General features: G+C 53.3%; 1 protein-coding gene across 2 annotated transcripts in view; it reads left to right on the top strand.

Moving 5' to 3' along the window:
• nipal3 (NIPA like domain containing 3) overlaps positions 1–25,690 on the top strand; it is a 144,809-nt gene that overhangs the window by 29,784 nt on the left and 89,335 nt on the right. For both annotated transcript variants that reach the window (XM_070899276.1, XM_070899275.1), the window contains exons 3-10: positions 4,983–5,154; positions 5,951–6,010; positions 9,330–9,475; positions 10,369–10,465; positions 14,288–14,423; positions 18,908–18,996; positions 20,211–20,274; positions 23,904–23,995. In XM_070899276.1, the coding sequence (XP_070755377.1) occupies positions 4,983–5,154; positions 5,951–6,010; positions 9,330–9,475; positions 10,369–10,465; positions 14,288–14,423; positions 18,908–18,996; positions 20,211–20,274; positions 23,904–23,995 (856 nt within the window). The remainder of the gene's footprint in view (positions 1–4,982; positions 5,155–5,950; positions 6,011–9,329; positions 9,476–10,368; positions 10,466–14,287; positions 14,424–18,907; positions 18,997–20,210; positions 20,275–23,903; positions 23,996–25,690) is intronic.

The raw sequence follows: 25,690 nt of genomic DNA, 5'->3' as shown, positions 1-25,690 counted from the left end.
CCCCCTTCTCCTTTCCCCACCCCCCCTTCTCCTTTCCCCACCCCCTCGCTGTCAGAAACACAGACACTGACAGACAGAGAATGAGAGACACACAGACAGATAGAGACACTGACAGAGACACACTGGGGGGGCATCCCAGCACGCTGTTGGAGGGCTCCCGGTGCTGCAGTCGGTAATTAGAAAATGTTTTATTTATTGATTTAAAAAAAATTTAAATTGTTATTAATTTTTTTGGATTGATTTATTGGTTGATTTATTGATGTTTTTATCATTTATTATTGATGATGGCTCTTTATTTGTAAAACTGAAGTGTTTAATGTTTGTAAACTTACCTTTAACCCCACCCCATTCCCTACACCTGATTTGTAACCTACGCCTGATTTTCGAAAGTGTAGACAAGGTTTTTTCGAGCGTACAGAAATCTTCACTTACTCCATTCTAAGTTAGTTTGGAGTAAGTTTTCACTGCCGAAACTTTGAAAACAGGCGTAAGTGGCCGGACATGCCCCCTTTTGAAAAAAAAATTCTGTTCCAAAGTGAAAATATTCGAACTGACTAGAACTGGAGCAAACTAAATGCCGAGAATTTTAATTTCTAAGATACTCCGTTCTACACCAATTGCTCCAAAAAATCAGGAGCAACTGAGGCCGAAACTTGGGCCCATCATCCCTCCTCACAGCTGTAATAGTTTCTTTAATCAGTACCGCGATCCCCCTCCCCTTTTACACCCTTCCTTATTTACCCCCCTCCTTATTTACCCCCCTCTAAGGTTAGTAAAGACAAACGTAGGTCCCCTGCAGTCAGAATCAGGGGAAGTCATAACGGGGAACAAAGAAATGGCGGACCAATTGAACTAGTACTTTGGTTCGGTATTCACGAAGGAGGACACGAACAACCTTCCGGTTATAAAAGGGGTCGGGGGGTCTAGTAAGGAGGAGGAACTGAGGGAAATCCTTATTAGCCGGGAAATTGTGTTGGGGAAATTGATGGGATTGAAGGCCAATAAATCCCCAGGGCCTGATGGACTGCATCCCAGAGTACTTAAGGAGGTGGCCTTGGAAATAGTGGATGCGTTGACAGTCATTTTCCAACATTCCATTGACTCTGGATCAGTTCCTATGGAGTGGAGGGTAGCCAATGTAACCCCACTTTTTAAAAAAGGAGGGAGAGAGAAAACAGGGAATTATAGACCGGTCAGCCTGAATCGGTAGTGGGTAAAATGATGGAATCAATTATTAAGGATGTCATAGCAGTGCATTTGGAAAGAGGTGACATGATAGGTCCAAGTCAGCATGGATTTGTGAAAGGGAAATCATGCTTGACAAATCTTCTGGAATTTTTTGAGGATGTTTCCAGTAGAGTGGATAAGGGAGAACCAGTTGATGTGGTATATTTGGACTTTCAGAAGGCGTTCGACAAGGTCCCACACAAGAGATTGATGTGCAAAGTTAGAGCACATGGGATTGGGGGTAGTGTACTGACATGGATTGAGAACTGGTTGTCAGACAGGAAGCAAAGAGTAGGAGTAAATGGGTACTTTTCAGAATGGCAGGCAGTGACTAGTGGGGTACCGCAAGGTTCTGTGCTGGGGCCCCAACTGTTTACACTGTACATTAATGATTTAGATGAGGGGATTAAATGTAGTATCTCCAAATTTGCGGATGACACTAAGTTGGGTGGCAGTGTGAGCTGCGAGGAGGATGCTGTGAGGCTGCAGAGCGACTTGGATAGGTTAGGTGAGTGGGCAAATGCATGGCAGATGAAGTATAATGTGGATAAATGTGAGGTTATCCACTTTGGTGGTAAAAACAGAGAGACAGACTATTATCTGAATGGTGACAGATTAGGAAAAGGGGAGGTGCAAAGAGACCTGGGTGTCATGGTACATCAGTCATTGAAGGTTGGCATGCAGGTGTAGCAGGCGGTTAAGAAAGCAAATGGCATGTTGGCCTTCATAGCAAGGGGATTTGAGTACAGGGGCAGGGAGGTGTTGCTACAGTTGTACAGGGCATTGGTGAGGCCACACCTGGAGTATTGTGTACAGTTTTGGTCTCCTAACCTGAGGAAGGACATTCTTGCTATTGAGGGAGTGCAGCGAAGGTTCACCAGACTGATTCCCGGGATGGCGGGACTGACCTATCAAGAAAGACTGGATCAACTGGGCTTGTATTCACTGGAGTTCAGAAGAATGAGAGGGGACCTCATAGAAACATTTAAAATTCTGACGGGGTTAGACAGGTTAGATGCAGGAAGAATGTTCCCAATGTTGGGGAAGTCCAGAACCAGAGGTCACAGTCTAAGGATAAGGGGTAAGCCATTTAGGACCGAGATGCGGAGGAACTTCTTCACCCAGAGAGTGGTGAACCTGTGGAATTCTCGACCACAGGAAGTTGTTGAGGCCAATTCACTAAATATATTCAAAAAGGAGTTAGATGAGGTCCTTACTACTAGGGAGATCAAGGGGTATGGCGAGAAAGCAGGAATGGGGTACTGAAGTTGAATGTTCAGCCATGAACTCATTGAATGGCGGTGCAGGCTAGAAGGGCCGAATGGCCTACTCCTGCACCTATTTTCTATGTTTCTATGTTTCTATCCCGTCTGAAAACCCTGTAACCAGGAACGTTGAGCTGCCGTACCTGCCCTTCCTTCAGCCATGTCTCAGGAGTGGCTATAATGTCATAATCCCAAGTGTCTATCTGGGCCCTCAGCTCATCTGCCTTATTCCCTATACTCCTTGCATTGAAGTACCTACTATTTAGCACCGACAAGCACCCTTGTTGTCTATTTTCTAGCCTTTGTTTCCTCTGCCTTCCAAGCTCGCTTACTAATTTTCTGCCTTCCTATTCCAGCTTTGCTTCTCTCCCTTCTGAATCTACTCTCGGGTTCCCATCCCCCTGCCAAGCTAGTTTAAACTCTCCCCAACAGCAATAGCAAACCTCCCCGCGAGGATATTGGTCCCGGCGCTGTTGAGGTGCACCCCGTCCGACTTGTACAGGTCCCACCTCCCCCAGAAATGGTCCCAATGCCTCAGGAATTTAAAGCCCTCCCTCCTGCACCATCTCTCCAGTCACGCATTCTATTTCTGTACTCACTAGCACGTGGCCCGGGCGTAATCTGGAGATTACTAGTTTTTGAGGTCCTGCTTTTTAATCTCTCTAGCTTCCCTAAAATCTGCCTACAGGACCTCATCCCTCTTTCTACCCATGTCATTGGTGCCAATATGGACCACAACCTCTGGCTGTTCACCCTCTCCCCCCTCAGAATGTCCTGCAGCCGCTCAGTGACATCCTTGCCCCTGGCATCCTGGAGTCATGTCTGCGGCTGCAGAAACGCCTGTCTGTTCCCCCAACTATCGAATCCCCTACTAGTATTGCTTTTCCATTCTTTGTCCTTCCCCCCCCCACCCCTCCCAGCCCCCCAGTGCAGCTAAGCCACCCGTGGTGCCATGGACTTGGCTCTGGCTGGACTTCCCAGAGGAACCATTGCCACCTCCGGTATCCTGAACTGAAAACCCATTAGCGAGCGAGATGCACTCAGGAGACTCCAGCCTGAGCTGCCTGGTCCTCCTAGTCTGTCTGGCAGTCACCCAATCCCTCTCTGCCTGCACACTCTGAAGCTGCGGGGTGACCACCTCCTGAAACATGTAGTTCTCAGCCTAGCGGATACACTGCAGTGACACCAGCAGCTGCTCCAGCTCCGAAACCCGGAGCTCGAGCCGCTCTAGCTTACGACACTTCCCGCATGTGTGGTCATCCAGGACACGAGAAGCGTCCAGGACTTCCCACACGGCACAGGATGTGCATTCCACGGAACTGAGCTGCCCTGCCATGCCTTTATTTATTAGATTATTAACTAAAGTTAACCGGTATAGTTTCCCAGTCCTAGTTTAGAGAAGAAAGAAAACCTTAATACTCACCAAGCAGGACCTGCTGTCCTGTGATGTTACTTTTGAGTTTCTGTCTGTGTTTAGCTCGGCTCTCCTGCTCTCTGCCTCCTTTTATCTCGCTGTTCCAATGAAGCTCAACGCAAGCTCGAGGAACAGCACCTCCTCTTTCGTTTAGGCACTTTACAGCCTTCTGGACTCAACATCGAGTTCAACAATTTCAGATTTTAACCCCTACCCCTATTTTTTATTCTTTTTTCAGTTTTTTTTTCTCTGTTTCCCATGGTTAAAGTCCAGTTCTGACGAAGTGTCATCGACTTGAAAATTTAACTCTGCTTCTCTCTCCACTGATGCTGCCTGACCTGATGACCTCATACTGTTTGTGGGACCTTGTCCGCAGGTTGGCTGCTCGTGCCCCTACGTTCGCTTTAAACCGATTTGGAAGGCCCCAAGGATGTAAAAGATGCGATATAAATGCTAGTTTTTTTTCCTTTTTTCCTAGTTACAATTCCTCTATAAGATCACCTCTTGGACATAGCCATTCCAGGCCAAAAAGCTCATCTCTCCTCATAACTCAGACCACTGACTGGGATCAGCCTCGTGACTCTTCCCTGCACTGCCTCCAACTACCACAATTTCCTGCAGCTAAACGTTGGGAAGAATGAAGCCATTGTCCTTGACTCACACCACAAACTTCCAACGCTCACTACCGATTCCATCCCTGTACCTGGCCTCTGTCTCGGGCTGTTCCTCGGCCTCTAGTTCTTATGTTTAAGTCGCCATTGTCTTTACCCTTCCCTGTTTCTGTAATCTCCCTCGTACAACAGCCTTATCTTTTGGCAAATTACATCACTTCGATTGAGTCTCTGTATCCAAGTCATTGATGAAAGTTAGAAGCAGTGGTGTACTCAGCACAAAACCCCAACCCCCCACTCATCATCTCTCTTCTCTCCCCCACCCCTCCCTCCCCGGCCCGAGCCCTCAATTAACCCCCCCCCCCGAGCCCTCACTCGATCCCCCCCAATGGGTGATGCATCTCATCCTCCCCAGCGTCTCTTCACTGTAATGGCCTTGTAACATTCTTCCACTTCCTGTTACAGAAGTACAGCCATGTGAGGTTATCGGGCACCAAAGACCCTCGATCGTACTTTCGGACAAAGACGTGGTGGTTGGGGCTGGTGCTGATGTTATTGGGGGAGCTGGGAGTCTTCACCTCGTATGCCTACGCCCCACTGTCGCTCGTCACACCGCTGAGTGCTGTCTCCATAGTTGGTACGAAAATGTCCTCGTGTCTGTGATTCACACAGTGCTGGATGCATCGCGTCTCGGGTACCTTGGGGCTGGGCGAGGGTGGGGGGACCCCAGAGGGAGGGAGGGAGGGAACCATGCGAGGGGTGGCTGGTTTCCAGCCTTTGAGAGGGTCCTAGGGAAGGAGGGAGGGTGCGTACTGCGCAGATGGAGGGTCCTGAGGGGGGTTGGGGGGAGGGGAAGAGAGGTGGATCCCAGAGGGAGGAGGGAGGTTCGGGGGGGGTGGAGGGTGGGGTCCCAGAGTGTGGGAGGGTCCCAGGGAATGTGGGAGGGAGTGTACCGTGCAGAGGGAAGGTCCAAGGCCAGGGGGGAGGGTCAGAGAGGGAGGATCCCACTGGGGGGAGGGAAGGGGGAGCAGGATGGGAGGGGGGGGAAGGGGGGGAAGGGGGAGGAGGATGGGAGGGGGGAAGGGGGAGGAGGGGGGAAGGGGGAGGAGGGGGGAAGGGGGAGGAGGATGGAAGGGGGGGGAAGGGGGAGGAGGATGGAAGGGGGGAAGGGGGAGGAGGGGGGAAGGGGGAGGAGGATGGGAGGGGGGGAAGGGGGAGGAGGATGGGAGGGGGGGAAGGGGGAGGAGGATGGAAGGGGGGGAAGGGGGAGGAGGATGGAAGGGGGGGGAAGGGGGAGGAGGATGGGAGGGGGAGGGGTGAAGGAGGAGGGGGATGGGAGGGGGGGTGGAGGGGAGAGGGGGGGGTTGGGGGCTGCGTGTGTGTTGATGGAAGCTGAGCTTTATATCTTTATATTTGTGTCTTTTTGTCATCAGCCAGCTCTATTATAGGAATCATATTCCTGAGGGACAAGTGGAAACCCAAAGAATTTCTACGTAAGTTTTATCCTGTGAGAACATGTCTCTGTACTTCAGAACCTGACCCCTCGTTCAGTGCATGTTGCTGGGTTTTTGATGTACATTAATGACTTGAAATTGTGGTGCACAGGGCACACTTTTGAATTGGCAGATGACACAAAACTTGGAAATGTGGTAAACAGCGAAGACGATTGTAATTGACTTCAAGAAGACATCGAGAGGCTGGTGGAAAGGGCAGACACATGGCAGATGAAATTCAATGCAGCAAAGTGTGAGGTGATACATGTTGGCTGGAAGAATAAGGAGAGATAGCACAAGCTAAATGGCACCATTTTACAGGGGGTGCAAAAACCTGTGGGTGCTTGTGCAGAAATCTCTGAAGGTGGCAGGACAGGTTAACAAAGCGTACGGGACCCTCGGCTTTATAAATAGAGGCACAGAGTACAAAAGCCAGGAAATTATGCTAAACCTATATAAAACACTAGTTTGGTCCCAGCTGGAGTATTGTGTCCAATTCTGGGTAACGCATTTGAGGAAGGATGTGAAGGCTTTGGAGAAGGTAGGATCAGTCAGCATGGATTTATGAAAGGGAAATCATGCTTGACAAATCTCCTAGAATTTTTTGAGGATGTAACTAGCAGAGTGGACAAGGGAGAACCAGTAGATGTATGGTGTATTACGACTTTCAAAAGGTTTTTGACAAGGTCCACACAAGAGATTAGTGTGCAAAATTAAAGCACATGGTATTGGGGGTGATGTATTGACGTGGATGGAGAACTGGTTGGCAGACAGGAAGCAAAGAGTAGGAATAAACGGGTCCTTTTCAGAATGGCAGGCAGTGACTAGGGGGGTACCACAAGGTTCAGTGCTGGGACCCCAGCTATTTACAATATACATTAATGATTTAGACGAAGGAATTGAATGTAATATCTCCAAGTTTGCAGATGACACTAAGCTGGGTGTCAGTGTGAGCTGTGAGGAGGATGCTAAGAGGCTGCAAGGTGAGTTGGACAGATTAGATGAGTGGGCAAATGCATGGCAGATGCAGTATAATGTAGATAAATGTGAGGTTATCCACTTTGGTGGCAAAAACAGGAAGGCAGAATATTATCTGAATGGTGACAGATTAGGAAAAGGGGAGGTGCAACGAGACCTGGGTGGCATGGTACATCAGTCATTGAAATTTGGCATGCAGGTACAGCAGGTGGTGAAGAAGGCAAATGGCATGTTGGCATCCATAGCGAGAGGATTTGAGTCTAGGAGCAGGGAGGTCTTACTGCCGTTGTACAGGGCCTTGGTGAGGCCACACCTTGAATATTGTGTACAGTTTTGGTCTCCTAATCTGAGGAAGGACATTCTTGCTATTGAGGGAGTGCAGCGAAGGTTCACCAGACTGATTCCCGGGATGGCAGGACTGACATATGAAGAAAGACTGGATCGACTGGGTCTGTATTTACTGGAGTTTAGAAGAATGAGAGGGGATCTCATAGAAAGATATAAAATTCTGATGGGATTGGACAGGTTAGATGCAGGAAGAATGTTCCCGATGTTGGGGAAGTCCAGAACCAGGGGTCACAGTCTAAGGGTAAGGGGTAAGCCATTTGGGACCGAGATGAGGAGAAACTTCTTCACTCAGAGAATTGTGAACCTGTGGAATTCTCTACCACAGAAAGTTGTTGAGGCCAGTTCGTTAGATATATTAAAAAGGGAGTTAGATGTGGCCCTTACGGCTAAAGGGATCAAGGGGTATGGAGAGAAAGCAGGAATGGGGTACTAAAGTTGCAAAAATGATCAGCCATGATCTTATTGAATGGTGGTGCAGACTCGAAGGGCTGAATGGCCTACTCCTGCACCTATTTTCTGTGTTTCTATGTTTACACGAGATTTACGAGAATGGTTCCAGGGATGAGGGATAACAGTTGCAAGGATAGACAGGAGAAGCTGGGGTTGTTGTTCTTAGAGCACAGAAGGCTGAGAGGAGACCCGGGTGTTTAAAATGATGAAGGGTTTAGACAGAGTAAATAAAGAGAACCTGTTTCCAATGGCTGAAGGGTCGAGAACCAGAGGGCACAGATTAAGGTGGCAGGCAAAAGGACAGATCCCACCTAGTGAGGGTGGGAAGGGGACGAGTGGGAGCTCGGGCTGGGGGGGAATGGGGGAGGGAGGATGACGAGTGTGGGAGGGGAGAGATGAGGTGGGGGATGGGGGGGGATGAAGAGGGGGAGGGAGGGGAGGATGACGAGTGGTGAGGATCTGGAACGCACTGCCTGATAGGGTGGTGGATACAGATTCAATAGTAACTTTCAGGAGGGAATTGGATCAATACTTGATGGAGATAAAATTGCAGGGATCTGGGGAAAGAGCGGGGAATGGGACTGACTGCTCTTCGAAAGAGCTGGCGCACACTCGATGGGCCGAATGGCTCTTTCTGTGCTGTATTAGGCTAAGATTTTCTGAGTTGGTGTTCCTTCACCCAGTAGTGCCTATTTTTGTGCAAGCAGTCATTTCGAGGATGTTTGCAGCCCATGTATCACAGATTCATAGCAATTTACAGCACGGAAGGAGGCCATTTCGGCCCACTGTGTCTGCGCTGGCCGACAGAGAACTATCCAGCCTAATCCCACTTTCTCACTTTCCAGCTCTCGGTCCGTAGCCCTGTAGGTTACGGCATGTCAAGTGCACATCCAAGTACCCTTTAAATGTGATGAGAGTTTCTACCTTTCAGGCAGTGAGTTCCAGACCCCCATCACACTCTGGGTGAAGAAATTTCCCCTCAAATCCCCTCTAAACCTTCTACCAATTACTTTAAATCTATCCCCCTGGTTGTTGACCCCTTTGCTAAGGGAAATAGGCCCTTTCTATCCACTCTATCCAGGCCCCTCATAATTTTATACACCTCAATCAGGTCTCCCCTCAGCCTTCTCTGTTCCAAAGAAAACAGACCCAGCCTATCCAATCTTTCCTCGTAGCTAAAATTTTCTACTCCAGGCAACATCCTCGTAAATCTCCTCTCTACCCTCTCTAGTGCAGTCACATCCTTCCTGTAATGTGGTGACCAGAACTGCACGCAGTACTCTAGCTGTGGCCTAACCAGTGTTTTATACAGTTCAAGCATAACCCCCCTGCTCTTGTATTTTATGCCTCGACTATTAAAGGCAAGTATTTCTTATGCTTTATTCACCACTTATCAACCGGGCCTGCTACTTTCAAGGATCTGTGGACCTGCACTCCAAGGTCCTTTTGTTCATCTACATTTCACAGTGTCGCACCATTTATTGTGTATTGTGTCTCTGAGCAGCTGAATGATGTGCTCCCCCTGTGCTGTCCTGTCCTGCAGGCCGCTATGTGCTGTCGTTCCTTGGCTGCGGTTTGACGGTGATTGGAATCTATCTGTTGGTCACGTTTGGACCAAATGATCACGAGAAGCTCTCTGGGAGGAACCTGGTGCTGCATCTTCTGGGGTGGCCCTTCCTCCTCTACCTGGTAAGGGGGTGGAGGGGGGGGGCGGCGGGTGGAGAGAGTGGGGGGTGGGCGGGTGGAGAGAGAGGTGGGTGGGCGGGTGGAGAGAGAGGGGGGTGGGTGGGTGGAGAGGCGGGTGGAGAGAGAGGGGGGTGGGTGGGTGGAGAGGCAGGTGGAGAGAGGGGGGTGGGCGGGTGGAGAGAGAGGCGGGTGGGCGGGTGGAGAGAGAGAGGGGCGGGTGGAGAGAGAGGGGGGGGTGGGCGGGTGGAGAGAGAGGGGGGGGTGGGCGGGTGGAGAGAGAGCGGGGGGTGGGCGGGTGGAGAGAGGGGGGGGTGGGCGGGTGGAGAGGGGGGGGGTGGGCGGGTGGAGAGAGAGGGGGTGGTGGGCGGGTGGAGAGAGAAGGGGGGTGGGCGGGTGGGGAGAGAGGGGCGGGGTGGGCGGGTGGAGGGGGGGGGGTGGGCGGGTGGAGAGAGGGGGGGCGGGGGGTGGAGAGAGGGGCGGGGGGTGGAGGAGGGGGGGAGCGGGATGGAGGGGGGGGGGCGGGGTGGAGGAGCGGGCGGGTGGTGAGAGAGGGGGGGGTTGCAGGTGGAGAGAGGAGGTGGGAGGGGAGAGAGAGAGGGAGGGAGGGGCAGGGGATGGAAGGGGGAGGGAGGGAGAGAGAGAGGCAGGGGTTGGGAGGGGGAGAGAGAGAGGCAAGGGGTGGGGGAGGGAGGAGGAGGCAGAGGGAGGGGAGTAGAGACCAGGTTGTGCTGAGGGGCAGGTACATGTGTGAGGATGCTGGGAGTGGTGTGTGCATGTGAGAGAGAGTGGATGTCTGTATCGCTGTTATCAGGTGGTAGGAGTGGACGGCCTGATTTGAGAGTGGCTCTTTAAATGTTCCAGTTTAATGGCATTGACTGTTCCTTTCTGTATCCCAGCTTGTGGTGATCATCATCTTCTGCCTTCTCCTGTATTTCTATAAAAGACGGAAGGTGGCCTACCTTGTCATTGCCCTGCTGCTGGTGTCCCTGCTGGGTAAGTGCTGTTTGCCGGCCTGTGCTCAGTGTGCAGGCTCACAGGTACTGAGTGATGTTATAGGGCCGAGGCTCACCTCCAGCAGGACACTCTGCAGTCTGCACAAGAAATTAGTTCTTCTTTTGCTCTTGTAGCTACTCGATGCTGTCTTTGCTGCACGTGTCTCCGCTGGACAGCAGCTTTGCCGCATGTCTCCAGCTGAGCTCAGGTACGAGCTACAAGAGACAGCACACGAGCTACTGCCGTGGAGCGTCTGTTCATCCCACTCCTGATTTCCCCCTCCCCCTCCCCCCTCTAGACATGCCGCCTCTTCCCTGTCCCCCAATTAAAAATGTCCTGCCAGTAAAGCTTGGTGACTGTGTTAACATTTAGCTACTGAAGAACTTCCTGTCTCATTCAGGTGAAAGGGAACTACCCTTGATCAAGTTCTCTCTCGGGCACTCCCTCGGAGTCAAGGATGACTTGCTTCTACACTAGAATGAGTTCTAAGGCGACTGATGAGACCAATGCGGGACCTACAGTCTCTGTCGGATGCGGCAGATGGTGGTTGGAGGGATGGGTGGGTGGGGTGCTTGGAGTACGCTCCTTCCGTTGTACGCCAGTTTGTGCTTGGCCTGAGAGAACGCTGACGTTGGTGCGCCTATCCTGCCAATCAATCTGCAGGATTTTGCAGATGCAGCGATGGTGGTACTTCTCCAGAAGTACCTGAGGGAGGAGGCAGCAGAGTAACACAGCTCCTGCAACCTGAGCAGTGATCGATGGGTTCCTGCTCTCAGCCTCCTGCGGGTGACTGTTACTCAGACCCTCTGGGTGTGTCACAGCCGCCTCAGGGTGGTCGGTACTCAGACCTTTAATACTTGTCACAGCCACACTGACCTGGGTCCTGCTACCTGCACAAATCAGCACAAGTAGCATATCCCAAACGTCAGAGACATTGGAGTACGTGAATTTAATGTATTTACTGTGGGGCAGGGAATCCTCGCCCCTGATTTAATTGCATAATTAACTAACAGGGAGGGGTTGTAATTAGGAAATTGCATAGAGTCAACGCCACAATTCGCACTTGTATAAAGAACTAAAATGTGCCAAAGTGCTTCAGAGGCACAAGAAAGAAAATGGACACCAAGTGAAAGAAGGCGATGTTAGAGGTGATTAAAAGCTTGGTCAAAGATGTGGGTTTTAATTGGGTCCTGTAGGCGGAGAGAGGGGGAGCGAGGGCTGGGCCTAGGGAGCAAGGGTCGGGCCTGGGGAGGGAATTCCACAGCATGGGGTCTATGCAGCTGAAGGCAAGGCAGACAATGTAAGGAGGGACAAGGCACAAAACATCAGAAGCAGAGAGTTTGGGGAAAGTTGATAGGATGGAGGAGATAGTGATAGGAGAGGCAATTAAAGAATTTAAACATGAGGATGAGAATTGGACTGAGAGTAAATGTAGGTCAGTGAGCACAGGAGTGATGGGTGAATGGGACGGTGTGAGTTAGGACACGGGCAGCAGAGTTTTGGATGAGTTCAATTTTAGAGAGGGTGGAAGATGGGAGGCTGGCCAGGAAAGCATTGGAATAGTGAACAAAGGCATGGGTGCAGGGTATCAGCAGCAAATGAGCTGATTCCGGGGTGGAGGCGGGCGAGGTTACAGAGGTGGAAGTCAGGGGCCAAAAACAATGGCTTCATTCTTCCCAATATTTAGCCGGTGGAGATTGTGGCTCATCCAGGACTGGATGTTGGACGAGCAGTCTGACGTGACGGAGACAGTGGAGGGGTCAAGAGCGTAATGTGGGCGGGCCGAGGCTAGGGCAAGGGGGGATGCAACAGAGCAGCTGAATGGATGGTCACAATCGGTGACGATGACATCCATGTACTTGTTGGAGGTGCAGGGAGGAGGGCTTTAAGGAGACGGTTGTGGAAAACAAAGCCAGGACTTCTCTTTGCTCACCAGGGTGATGCTGAAGTCGTGGACAGTTTTAGCAGAGAAGAATGCAGTCCGATAGTCTGATAGTGTCGGCTGTACCTCTGAGTCAGAAGGTTGTGGGTTCAAGTCCCACTCCAGAGACTTGAGCACATAGTCTCGGCTGGCACTCCAGTACACGTCGCTGTAGGGCAGACATGCTACTTCGTGTCACAGTGCACAGGTATCTGAGGGGGGCTGAGGGAGGATACTGAGTCCGTGGTCGAGGAAGCAAACAACTCGGTCATTGATAGTGCTGAGCTTCTTGAATGCTATTGATCCTGCACCCATCCAGGCGAGTGAGTATTCATCACACACCTGACTTGTAGCTTTGTGCATTGAGATAGTCACTCGTTGCAATTGCCCAGCCTCTGACCTGCTCATGTAGCCCTGGTGTTGATATAAATGTGTGGAGTCAGTGTTAATCTAGTGGGATAATTGTTCTGACTGTGTAACTCTACAGATTGTGTGTTAATTCAGCAGGGTAAGGATTACTGACCGAGTAACTAGTAGAGTGAACAAGGGAGAACCAGTGGAAGTGGTGTATTTGGACTTTCAAAAGGCCTTTGACAAGGTTCCACATAAGAGATTGGTGTGCAAAATCAAAGCACATGGTATTGGGGGTAATGTACGGCGTGGATAGAGAATTGGTTGGCAGACAGGAAGCAGAGAGTCGGGATAAACGGGTCCTTTTCAGAATGGCAGGCAGTGACTAGTGGAGTGCCTCAGTGCTCGGACCCCAGCTCTTCACAATATACATTAATGATTTAGATGAAGGAATTGAATATAATATCTTCAAGTTTGCAGATGACACTAAACTGGGTCGCGGTGTGAGCTATGAGGAGGATGCTAAGAGGCTACAGGGTGATTTGGACAGGTTAGGTGAGTGGGCAAATGCATGGCAGATGCAGTATAATGTGGATAAATGTGAGGTTATCCACTTTGGAGGCGATAACACGAAGGCAGAATATTATCTGAATGGCGGCAGATTAGGAAAAGGGGAAGTGCGACGAGACCTGGGTGTCATGGTTCATCAGTCATTGAAGGTTGGCATGCAGGTACAGCAGGCGGTGAAGAAGGCAAATGGCATGTTGGCCTTCATAGCTAGGAGATTTGAGTATAGGAGCAGGGAGGTCTTACTGCAGTTGACAGGTCCTGGGTGAGGCCTCACCTGGAATATTGTGTTCAGTTTTGGTCTCCTAATCTGAGGAAGGACGTTCTTGCTATTGCGGGAGTGCAGCAAAGGTTCACCAGACTGATTCCAGGGATGGCTGGACTGACATATGAGGAGAGACTGGATCAACTGGGCCTTTATACACTGGAGTTTAGAAGGATGAGAGGGGAATCTCATAGAAACGTATAAGATTCTGACGGGACGGGACAGGTTAGATGCGAGAAGAATGTTCCCGATGTTGGGGAAGTCCAGAACCAGGGGACACAATCTTAGGATAAGGGGTAGGCCATTTAGGATTGAGATGAGGAGAAACTTCTTCACTCAGAGAGTTGTTAACCTGTGGAATTCCCAGCCACAGAAAGTTGTTGATGCCAGTTCATTGGATATATTCAAGAGGGAGTTAGGTATGGCCCTTACAGCTAAAGGGATCAAGGGGTATGGAGAGAAAGCAGGAAAGGGGTACTGAGGTGAATGATCAGCCATGATCTTATTGAATGGCGGTGCAGGCTCGAAGGGCCGAATGGCCTACTCCTGCACCTATTTTCTATGTTTCTATGTAACTAGAGATTCAGTGTTAATTCAGCAGGGTAAGGATTACTGACTGTGTAACTGTACAGATTGTGTGTTAATTCAGCAGGGTAAGGATTACTGACTAACTGTACAGAGTTATTACTCTCACTGATAGTGTTATTTGCTCCTCTAGGATCAGTGACTGTTGTTGCAGCAAAGGGTGTGTCGGGAATGATTGTCCTGTCGATCCAGGGGAACCTACAGCTGGTCTATCCTATATTCTATGTGATGTTTGTGTGTATGGTTGCAACAGCAGTTTATCAAGCAGCGTGAGTCATCGATGCCTTGGCTTTAAATGTGGGTTTATTTTTTAACCATCTGCCGATACTGATTTGTCACTGGGGTTCGTTTCCTCGGGCACTGGAGATTCTCCTGTACCCCGCTCGAGTGTCGAGCATTCATGTGTGAGCCTTGCCAGCTAATGTTAGCAAGCTATTCCGCCTCAAGGACATTGCGCTGATCCGAGCCCTGTGATTGGACAGGGCCCCCACCCCTTGTCAGTAACCAGCACTAAGCCATTCCAATCATTCTGGGGTTTTGTAGGAGGGGGAGATCACCAATTGCAAAGCAATTTTTGGGGGTGTAGGGTCGAATCCTCTCCTCCTCCTGTTCCCCCTCCCAAGGGGTTTGACTCCTGGCCGAGATTTGCTAACTTGCCGCAGGTTGGGGATCTGGTGGGTTTAATAACAGGTGGTGCAGTAAAGGTCCATATTGTAGCTTGCTGTTTGTAAAGTCCTCATGGATTAGATCAGCGGTTCTCAAACTCTCTTTCTTGAAGGAGCCCTTTTTTAAATGTATTCGTAATCACGGACCCCCACCATCTCAATGATACTATGGACTCCTTGCACATTTACATTTCTGAATGTAAAGTTCCTCAGTATCCTGTTAAAGGGACTTGTATGGAATATTGCCAGGGCTGCCTAATAACCTGAACATTGATGTGATTGGTGATGTGGAAACTTTTATCTTCCATTCAGCTGCAAGGTAACCTTACAGGTTCAGCAACGTGCCTGTGGAATACGTCACCAGAGGACACCTCTCTGTTCTTCCTGCAGTGGGATTAGGCTCCGTGGTTGCTGTTGGCAACACTGCCTACTCACTGTACAGCTGCTGAGTGTTTCAGGGATATGTTCCTCCCCCTCTGTTGTTTACAGGCCTGCGTGTGCTGGCACGCTGCCTGGTATGTGGCATTGCTGCCATGGGGGGACCGCGGCTTTAGTTCGGGCTCAGGTTCAGTGAACAAAGCTTGATCCTCATTCCAGGCCTCTGGACAAGGCTTAGATGGCAGCTCCTCCCACAGCCCCAGCCCTGCGATCCATTCCCGGTATCTCGGCCCGGGGGGAGGGGGGCCTCCCGTCTCCTCCCTGGGGATTTTCAGTCAGCTCGAGGCCTCGCTAATCTGGTTACGTGTCCATTTCCCGAGCTGCCTCGGCCCCAATGCCTACCCGCCAATCGCTTGCCAATGTCTTGCTGTGCAAGTAGACCAGGCGCCTGGGCCTGACATCGAACTCCCCAGACCAGGCGCCTGGGCCTGACATCGAGCTCCCGGGCCTGACATCGAACTCCCCAGACCAGGCGCCTGGGCCTGGCATCGAACTCCCCAGACCAGGTGCCTGGGCCTGACATCGAACTCCCCAGACCAGGCGCCTGGGCCTGACATCGAACTCCCCAGACCAGGCGCCCGGCCCTGACATCGAACTCCCCAGACCAGGCGCCTGGGCCTAACATCGAACTCCCGGACCAGGCTCCCAGGCCTGACATCGAACTCCCCGAACTAGGCGCCCAGGCCTAACATTGAACTCCCCAGACCAGGCGCCTGGGCCTGACATCGAACTCCCCAGACCAGGTGCCCGGGCTAACATCGAACTCCCCAGACCAGGCGCCTGGGCCTGACATCGAACTCCCCAGACCAGGCGCCTGGGCCTGACATCGAACTCCCCAGACCAGGCGCATGGGCCTGACATCGAACTCCCCAGACCAGGCGCCTGGGCCTGACATCGAACTCCCCAGACCAGGTGCCTGGCCCTGACATCGAACTCCCCAGACCAGGCGCCTAGGCCTAACATCGAACTCCCGGACCAGGCTCCCAGGCCTGACATCGAACTCCCCGAACTAGGCGCCCAGGCCTAACATCGAACTCCCCAGACCAGGCGCCTGGGCCTGACATCGAACTCCCCAGACCAGGTGCCCGGGCTAACATCGAACTCCCCAGACCAGGCGCCTGGGCCTGACATCGAACTTCCCAGACTAGGCGCATGGGCCTGACATCGAACTTCCCAGACTAGGCGCATGGGCCTGACATCGAACTTCCCAGACCAGGCGCCTGGGCCTGACATCGAACTTCCCAGACTAGGCGCATGGGCCTGACATCGAACTTCCCAGACTAGGCGCATGGGCCTGACATCGAACTCCCCAGACCAGGCGCCTGGGCCTGACATCGAACTTCCCAGACCAGGCGCCTGGGCCTGACATCGAACTCCCCAGACCAGGCGCCTGGGCCTGACATCGAACTCCCCAGACAAGGCGCCCAGGCCTGACATCGAACTCCCCAGACCAGGCGCCCGCGCCTGACATCGAACTCCCCAGACCAGGCGCCCGCGCCTGACATCGAACTCCCCAGACCAGGCGCCTGGGCCTGACATCGAACTCCCCAGACCAGGCGCCTGGGTCTAACATCGAACTCCCGGACCAGGCTCCCAGGCCTGACATCGAACTCCCCGAACTAGGCGCCCAGGCCTAACATCGAACTCCCCAGACCAGGCGCCTGGGCCTGACATCGAACTCCCCAGACCAGGTGCCCGGGCTAACATCGAACTCCCCAGACCAGGCGCCTGGGCCTAACATCGAACTCCCCAGACCAGGCGCCTGGGCCTGACATCGAACTCCCCAGACCAGGCGCCTGGGCCTGACATTGAACTCCCCAGACCAGGCGCCTGGGCCTGACATCGAACTCCCCAGACCAGGCGCCTGGGCCTAACATCGAACTCCCGGACCAGGCACCCAGGCCTGACATCGAACTCCCCAGATCAGGCGCCTGTGCCTGACATCGAACTCCCCGGACCAGGCGCCCGGGCCTGACATCGAACTCCCGGACCAGGCGCCCGGGCCTGACATCGAACTCCCCAGACCAGGTGCCCGGGCCTAACATCGAACACCCCAGACCAGGCGCCTGGGCCTGACATCGAACTCCCCAGACCAGGCGCCTGGGCCTGAAATCGAACTTCTCAGACCAGGCGCCCGGGCCTGATATCGAACTCCCGGACCAGGCGCCCAGGCCTGACATCGAACTCCCCGGGCCTGATATCGAACTCCCCAGACCAGGCTCCCGGGCCTGATATCGAACTCCCGGACCAGGCTCCCGGGCCTGATATCGAACTCCCGGACCAGGCGCCCGGACCTGATATTGAACTCCCGGACCAGGCTCCCGGGCCTGATATCGAACTCCTGGACCAGGCATCTGGGCCTGACATCGAACTCCCTAGACCAGGCTCCCGGGCCTGATATCGAACTCCCTAGACCAGGCTCCCGGGCCTGATATCGAACTCCCTGGACACGGCGCCCGGGCCTGACATCGAACTCCCGGACCAGGCGCCCGGGCCTGATATCGAACTCCCCGGTGCACCGCTCGAGCGGACAAAGGAAATCAAAGTAACGGACACCCATGGCATTGCAGCAACGGGCACCATTGGCATTATTCCGCGGACTCCCTGGAAAGTCTCTGCGGACCCCAGTTTGAGAACCACTGGATTGGGTACATCACTGTCTGATGCAACTTCACTCCCTCAGTTGCTATAGTAACAGCCAGGGCCTACTGTAGTGTGCTGACAGCCAGGCTAGTCCAGTCCAGGTCAGGAAGAGATACATTAAGGTTTAAAATTTAATGAATCACAAACATATTGCTTGAAGCTGCAGTTCGAAATGATGGAACCACAGGAGAAGGCCATTCGGCCCATCGTGCCTGTGTTGGCTCTCCCCTTGGTCCTGTTCTCTTTCCCCATATGCTTTTAAACCTTTACTTTTCACATGTTTATTCACTTCCCTCAAAGGCTAATCTGGATTCTGCTTCCACAAGTTTCTTGATCCTAAACCGCCTCTGTGTAATAATGTTTCGAACCTTTGTTCACTTCAGTTTATTCACACGAGTGAGCAGCTCATTGACCAATGGAAATAGCTGTCCCTGGTTTACATTATCAAACCCCACAACATTTTAAATTGACACCTTCTTTGTTCCAATGAATAGAGCCCCCATTTCTCATTCCGAAGATTATCATAGTCCATCCCTTAAGCTCTCTCACCCTAAAGTGGGACACACAAACTACTCGCAGTATTCTCAGTTGTGATTCTACAGGTTTAGTGTTGCTCCTTTGCCTTTCTGTCTGTGCCCCTAGTTATAAAACCCATATCTCATTTGCTTGTTTTAAGCTAATTTTTCCACGATTTTGTATGAAACTTTTACTGATAACATTATAGGAGTGAGCTGGGTGGGTCACACACTGACCTTTCACACTCTGGGACTCGGGGTCACACACTGACCTTTCACACTCTGGGACTCGGGGTCACACACTGACCTTTCACACTCTGGGTCACACACTGACCTTTCACACTGGGACAGGGAGTCACACTCTGGGACTGGGTGTGGCAGTGGGTCAGCAGTATGGGGTGGGAGCACTGAGGGTTAAATGCCAGGATGCCATGTTCTTGCTGAGGGAGATAGGAGTTGCGGAGCCTGAGACTGTTCTTTGTGTTATTGAAGGTTTCTGCGTGAGGTCTCGCAGCTGTATGATGCATCTCAGATTGCCAGCCTCAGCTACATTCTCTCCACAACCATCGCCATCATCGCTGGTGAGTATCTGTGCACTTCAATTGGCCTCTGATGTAACAGAGGGACAGTGCCTGGGGTAAGTGAAGAGTCTGTGAGTGGGGTAACGGTGCCCCCCCCACGGGTAAGTGAGGAGTCTGTGAGTGGGGTAGTGCGAGTTGGAAGTGGATGGAGAAGGGGGGGGCGGGGCGAGGTTGGGGTGGATTGGTGAGGGGAGTGGGTTGGTGTGGGGGTGGGGGGTGAGGAAGGGTGGGAGTGCGGGGTTGAGGTTGGGTAGTTGGTAGGTGGGTGGGGGGGTGTGGATGGGTGGGGGGGGGCAGGTTGGTATGTGCGGGGGGGGGGGGGTGGTGGGGTTGTGTGGGTGGGGGGGGTTGGGTGTGGATGCGTGGGGGGGGTTTGGGGTGTGGCTGGGGGGGGTTGGGTGTGGATGCGTGTGGGGGGGGTGGTTGGGTTGGGGTGTGGGTGGGGGAGTTGGGTGTGGATGCGTGGGGGTCGGATTGGTGTGTGTGTGTGGGGGTGTGGGTGGGAGTGTGGCGGGGGGTGGGGGGTGGGTTGGTGTGGGGGGGGTTGGGAGTGGGTGGGGGGGGTTGGGAGTGGGTGGGGGGGGTTGGGTGTGGGTGGGGGGGGTTGGGTGTGGGTGGGGGGGGTTGGGTGTGGATACGTGGGGGGCGGATTGGGTGTGGATACGTGGGGGGCGGATTGGTGTGTGTGTGTGTGTGGGGGGGTGGGTGGGAGTGTGGCGGGGGGGTGGGTGGGAGTGTGGCGGGGGGGTGGGTGGCGTGTGGGTGGGGGGGGTTGGGTGTGGGTGGGGGGGGTTGGGTGTGGGTGGGGGGGGTTGGGTGTGGGTGGGGGGGGTTGGGTGTGGGTGGGGGGGGTTGGGTGTGGGTGGGGGGGGTTGGGTGTGGGTGGGGGGGTTGGGTGTGGATGCGTGGGGGGCGGATTGGTGTGTGGGGGGGTGGGTGGGAGTGTGGCGGGGGGGGTGGGGGGCGGGTTGGTGTGTGTGGGTGGGGTGGGTTGGGTGTGGGTGGGGGGGGGGTTGGGTGTGGGTGGGGGGGGGGTTGGGTGTGGGTGTGGATGCGTGGGGGCGGATTGGTGTGTGTGGGTGGGGGGGTTGGGTGTGGGGCGGGTTGGTGTGTGTGTGTGGGGGCGGGGGGTGGGGTGTGGGTGGGTGATGCGGGCGGATTGGGGGAAGGTGACTGCGCTCTGACCCGTTCTGATTGATTGTTTTACTCTCCAGGGGCCACGTTTTATTTAGAGTTTCGAGGCGCTGATGCTCTTCACATCTGCATGTTCATCTTCGGGTAGGTTGATGCTGAAACAAACGTTCTGTACTGTGTAGGCGGGTAGTGTTACCAGGGGTAAATGGTAGTATACTCACCGTATTGTACACAGTGTTACCAGGAGTAAATGGGTAGTATACTCACCGTATTGTACACAGTGTTACCAGGAGTAAATGAGTAGTATACTCACCGTACTGTATACAGTGTTATCAGGGGTAAATGGGTAATATACTCACCGTACTGTACATAGTGTTACCAGGGGTAAATGGGTAGTATACTCACCGTACTGTACACAGTGTTACCAGGGGTAAATGGGTAGTATACTCACCATACTGTACACAGTGTTACCAGGAGTAAAGGGACAAGTTTTTATCATTCTGTACTGTACACGGCGGCAGTGTTAATAACAACAACAACTTGTATTTCTATAGCACCTTTAGTACAGTAAATCATCCCAAGGCGCATCCCAGCAGTGTTATAGACACAACAGATACTTTTGAACCACATAAGAAGAAATAACGGCAGATGACCAAAAGATTGGTCAAAGAGGGAGGTTTAAGGAGCATCTTAAAGGAGGAGACAGGGGTAGCGAGGTTTAGGGAGGGAGTTACAGAGCTTGGGGTGCAGGCAACAGAAGGCACGGCCATCGATGGTGAGCGATTATAATCGGGTTGCTCAAGAGGGCAAAATTTGAGGAGCGCAAACATCTTGTGGGGTTGTGAGGCTGGAGGAGATTAGAGATATAGGGAGGGGCAAGTCCATGGAGGGATTTGTAAACACGGATGAGAATTTAGAAATCGAGGCGTCGTTTAACTGGGAGCCAATGTAGGTCAGCGAGCACAGGGGGTGATGGGTGACCGGGACTTGGTGTGAGTTAGGACACAGGCAGTGAGCACAGGGGGTGATGTTTGAGCGGGCCTTGGTGCGAGTTAGGACAGGGGGTGATGGGTGAGCGGGCCTTGGTGTGAGTTAGGACACAGGCAGCAAGCACAGGGGGTGATGGGTGAGCGGGACTTGGTGCGAGTTAGGACACGGACACGGGCAGCGAGCACAGGGGGTGATGGGTGAGCGGGACTTGGTGCGAGTTAGGACACAGGGCAGTGACCACAGTGGGTGATGGGTGAGCGGGACTTGGTGCGAGTTAGGACACGGGGCAGTGGGCACAGGGGGTGATGGGTGAGCGGGACTTGGTGCGAGTTAGGACACGGGGTAGTGACCACAGTGGGTGATGGGTGACCGGGACTTGGTGTGAGTTAGGACACGGGCAGTGAGCACAGGGGGTGATGTTTGAGCGGGCCTTGGTGCGAGTTAGGACAGGGGGTGATGGGTGAGCGGGACTTGGTGCGAGTTAGGACACGGGCAGCGAGCACAGGGGGTGATGGGTGAGCGGGACTTGGTGCGAGTTAGAACACGGGCAGCGAGCACAGGGGGTGATGGGTGAGCGGGACTTGGTGCGAGTTAGGACACGGGGCAGTGACCACAGTGGGTGATGGGTGAGCGGGACTTGGTGCGAGTTAGGACACGGGGCAGTGGGCACAGGGGGTGATGGGTGAGCGGGACTTGGTGCGAGTTAGGACACGGGGCAGCGAGCACAGGGGGTGATGGGTGAGCGGGACACGGGGCAGTGAGCACAGGGGATGATGGGTGAGCGGGACACGGTGCAAGTTAGGACACGGACAGCCAAGTTCATCAGGAGTAAAGCACAGTTTTGAATTACAATTAATTCATCACACTGTGCTCTCTGTCTATTGCAGCCACATTGGCTAAAATATTTCTCTTGTGCTACCAGTCTCTCTCAATCCATAAAGGAATTCCCCATTCCCAACCCTCTGCTTCCCTGTCCCTGCTCTCCCCTCCCATTCTCAGATTCCAGCTCTCTTATCTCTGCTCCTGCAGGCTCTATTCCCCTGTCTTTCTGCACAAACTTAACTTACCATCTGTTCCCAGGCAGTGCTGATTACTACCTTGGGAGCTGCTGGTAGATTTTGAATAAGTTGATGACATAAGAAATAGGAGCAGGAGTAGGCCACCTGGCCCCTCGAGCCTGCTCCGCCATTTAATAATATCATGGCTGATCTGATCATGGACTCAGCTCCACTTCCCTGCCCGCTCCCCATAACCCTTTATTCGCTTATAGCTCAAAAATCTGTCAATCTCTGTCTTAAATATATTCAATGATCCAGCTTCCACAGCTCTCTGGGACAGAGAATTCCATAGATTTACAACCCTCTGAGAAGAAATTTCTCCTCATCTCAGTTTTAAATGGGCGGCACCTTATTCTGAGACTATGTCCCCTAGTTTTAGTTTCCCTGCATCCACCTTGTCGAGTCCCCTCATTATCTTATATGTTTTGATAAGATCACCTCTCATTCTTCTGAACTCCAATGTGTAGAGGCCCAAACTACTCAACCTATCTTCATAAGTCAACCCCCTCATCTCCGGAATCAACCTAGTGAACTTTCTCTGAACAGCCTCCAATGCAAGTATATCCTTCCTTAAATACAGAGACCAAAACTGTACGCAGTACTCTAGGTATAGGATGCAAGCCACCAGGTCCAGGGGACTTGTCCGCCTTTAGTCCCATTATTTTACCGAGTACTACTTCTTTAGTGATCGTGATTGTTTTAAATTGCCCCCTCTTTATAGCCCCTTGATTATCCATTATTGGGATGCTTTTAGTGTCTTCTATCGTAAAGACTGATACATAATATTTGTTCAACGTCTCTGCAATTTCCCTGTTCCCCATTATTAATTACCCAGTCTCATCCTCTCGGGGACCAATATTTACTTTAGCTACTCTTCTTTTTTTTTTCTTTTTTATGTACCTGTAGAAACTCTTACTGTCTGTTTTTATATTTTGTACTAGTTTACTTTCATAATCTATCTTCAATCTGTCTATCATTTTCTTAATCGTTCTCTGCTGGCTTTTAAAAGTTTCCCAATCTTCTGGCCTCCCACTAGTCTTGACCACATTGTATGCCTTTGTTTTCAATTTGATACCATCCCTTATTTCCTTAATTAGCCACGGATGGTTATCCCTTCTCTTAGTGTTTCCTTCTTATTGGGATATATTTTTGTTGGGAGTTATGAAATATCTCCTTAAATGTCTGCCACTGCTCATCAAGCGTCCCATACTTTTCTCAGCTATTTAGCCAACTCTGCCCTCATACCTTTGTAGTCTCCTTTATTTAAGCTTAGCACACTGGTTTGAGAACCAACTTTCTCACCCTCCAACTGAATTTGAAATTCAACCAAGTTATGGTCACTCATTCCTAGAAGATCCTTCACGAGGAGATCGTTTATTACACAATACCAGCTCTAAGATAGCCTGCTCCCTGGTTGGTTCTGCAACGTACTGTACAAGGAAACAATCCCGGATACACTATGAACTCCTCCTCAAGGCTACCCTGGCCAATTTGCTTTGTCCAATCAATATGAAGGTTAAAATCGCCCATGTTTATTGATTTTCCTTTATTACAAGCCTCCATTATTTCTTGATTTATACTCCGTCCAACAGTGTAGCTACTGTTAGGGGGCCAAAGACTATGTCCACCAGCGACTTTTTCTCATTATTCCTTATCTCCACCCAATGACAAGAGAAACTTGTGTGAATCATTCCGGCGCTCATTATTTTTTCTTCGTTCCTTAAGCTCCTGCATCGCATTCCTGGGCGTAGCTTTGATTACACAGAGTAAGAAGAAGAAGGCGTTTGAACCGTACGTCCCGATGGATGTGATTCCAGGTCAGTAACTGTACAGACAGGAGAGATAGAGAGAGAGGGAGAAAGTGGCTGTGTAAGTGTGAGAGAGAGAGAGAGAGCGGCTGTGCGAACGAGAGAGAGGGAGAGGGGGGGTCTGTGTGTGAGAGGGCGAGGGGGGGGGCTGTGTGTGAGAGGGCAAGGGGGGGCTGTGTGTGAGAGGGAGGGGGGGCGCTGTGTGTGAGAGGGAGGGGGGGGGCTGTGTGTGAGAGGGAGGGGGGGCTGTGTGTGAGAGGGGAGGGGGGGGCTGTGCGTGTGAGGGCGAAGGGGGGGGGCTGTGCGTGTGAGGGCGAAGGGGGGGCTGTGCGTGTGAGGGCGAGGGGGGGGCTGTGCGTGAGAGGGAGAGGGGGGCTGTGTGTGAGAGGGAGAGGGGGGCTGTGTGTGTGAGGGCGAGGGGTGGGGCTGTGTGTGAGAGGGAGAGGGGGGGCTGTGTGTGAGAGGGAGAGGGGGGTGCTGTGTGTGAGAGGGAGAGGGGGGTGCTGTGTGTGAGAGGGAGAGGGGGGTGCTGTGTGTGAGAGGGCGAGGGGGGGGTTTTTGTGTGAGAGGGCGAGGGGGGGGCTGTGTGTGAGAGGGCGAGGGGGGGGCTGTGTGTGAGAGGGCGAGGGGGGGGCTGTGTGTGAGAGGGAGGGGGGGTGCTGTGTGTGAGAGGGAGGGGGGGGGCTGTGTGTGAGAGGGAGTGGGGGGCTGTGTGTGTGAGGGGGGGGCTGTGTGTGTGTGGGGGGGGGCTGTGTGTGTGTGGGGGGGGCTGTGTGTGTGTGGGGGGGGGCTGTGTGTGTGGGGGGGGGCTGTGTGTGTGGGGGGGGGCTGTGTGTGTTGGGGGGGGCTGTGTGTGTTGGGGGGGCTGTGTGTGTGGGGGGGGGGCTGTGTGTGGGGGGGGGGCTGTGTGTGTAGGGGGGGGCTGTGTGTGAGGGGGGGGCTGTGTGAGAGGGAGGGGAGGGGCTGTGTGAGAGGGAGGGGAGGGGCTGTGTGAGAGGGAGGGGAGGGGCTGTGTGAGAGGGAGGGGAGGGGCTGTGTGAGAGGGAGGGGAGGGGCTGTGTGAGAGGGAGGGGAGGGGCTGTGTGAGAGGGAGGGGAGGGGCTGTGTGAGAGGGAGGGGAGGGGCTGTGTGAGAGGGAGGGGAGGGGCTGTGTGAGAGGGAGGGGAGGGGCTGTGTGAGAGGGAGGGGAGGGGCTGTGTGAGAGGGAGGGGAGGGGCTGTGTGAGAGGGAGGGGAGGGGCTGTGTGAGAGGGAGGGGAGGGGCTGTGTGTGAGAGGGAGGGGGGGGGAGGCTGTGTGTGAGAGGGAGGAGGGGGAAGGCTGTGTGTGAGAGGGAGGGGGGGGGGAGATGCGTGTGAGGGGGAGGGGGGGGGCTGTGCGTGTGAGGGGGAGGGGGGGGGCTGTGCGTGTGAGGGCGAGGGGGGGGCTGTGCGTGTGAGGGCGAGGGGGGGGCTGTGCGTGTGAGGGCGAGGGGGGTGCTGTGCGTGTGAGGGCGAGGGGGGGGCTGTGCGTGTGTGTGAGAGGGAGAGGGGGGGGCTGTGTGTGAGAGGGCGAGGGGGGGGGGCTGTGTGCGAGAGGGGGGGGGGCTGTGTGCGAGAGGGAGGGGGGGGCTGTGTGCGAGAGGGAGGGGGGGGCTGTGTGCGAGAGGGAGGGAGGGGGGCTGTGTGTGAGAGGGGGGGGCTGTGTGTGAGGGGGGGGCTGTGGGC

The sequence above is a fragment of the Pristiophorus japonicus genome, chromosome 14 (assembly GCF_044704955.1).
Source record: "Pristiophorus japonicus isolate sPriJap1 chromosome 14, sPriJap1.hap1, whole genome shotgun sequence".
In the NCBI taxonomy this organism is placed as follows: domain Eukaryota; kingdom Metazoa; phylum Chordata; class Chondrichthyes; family Pristiophoridae; genus Pristiophorus; species Pristiophorus japonicus.
The sequence above is the reverse complement of the archived record's forward strand: the minus strand, read 5'-3'. Positions and strand labels throughout refer to the sequence as shown.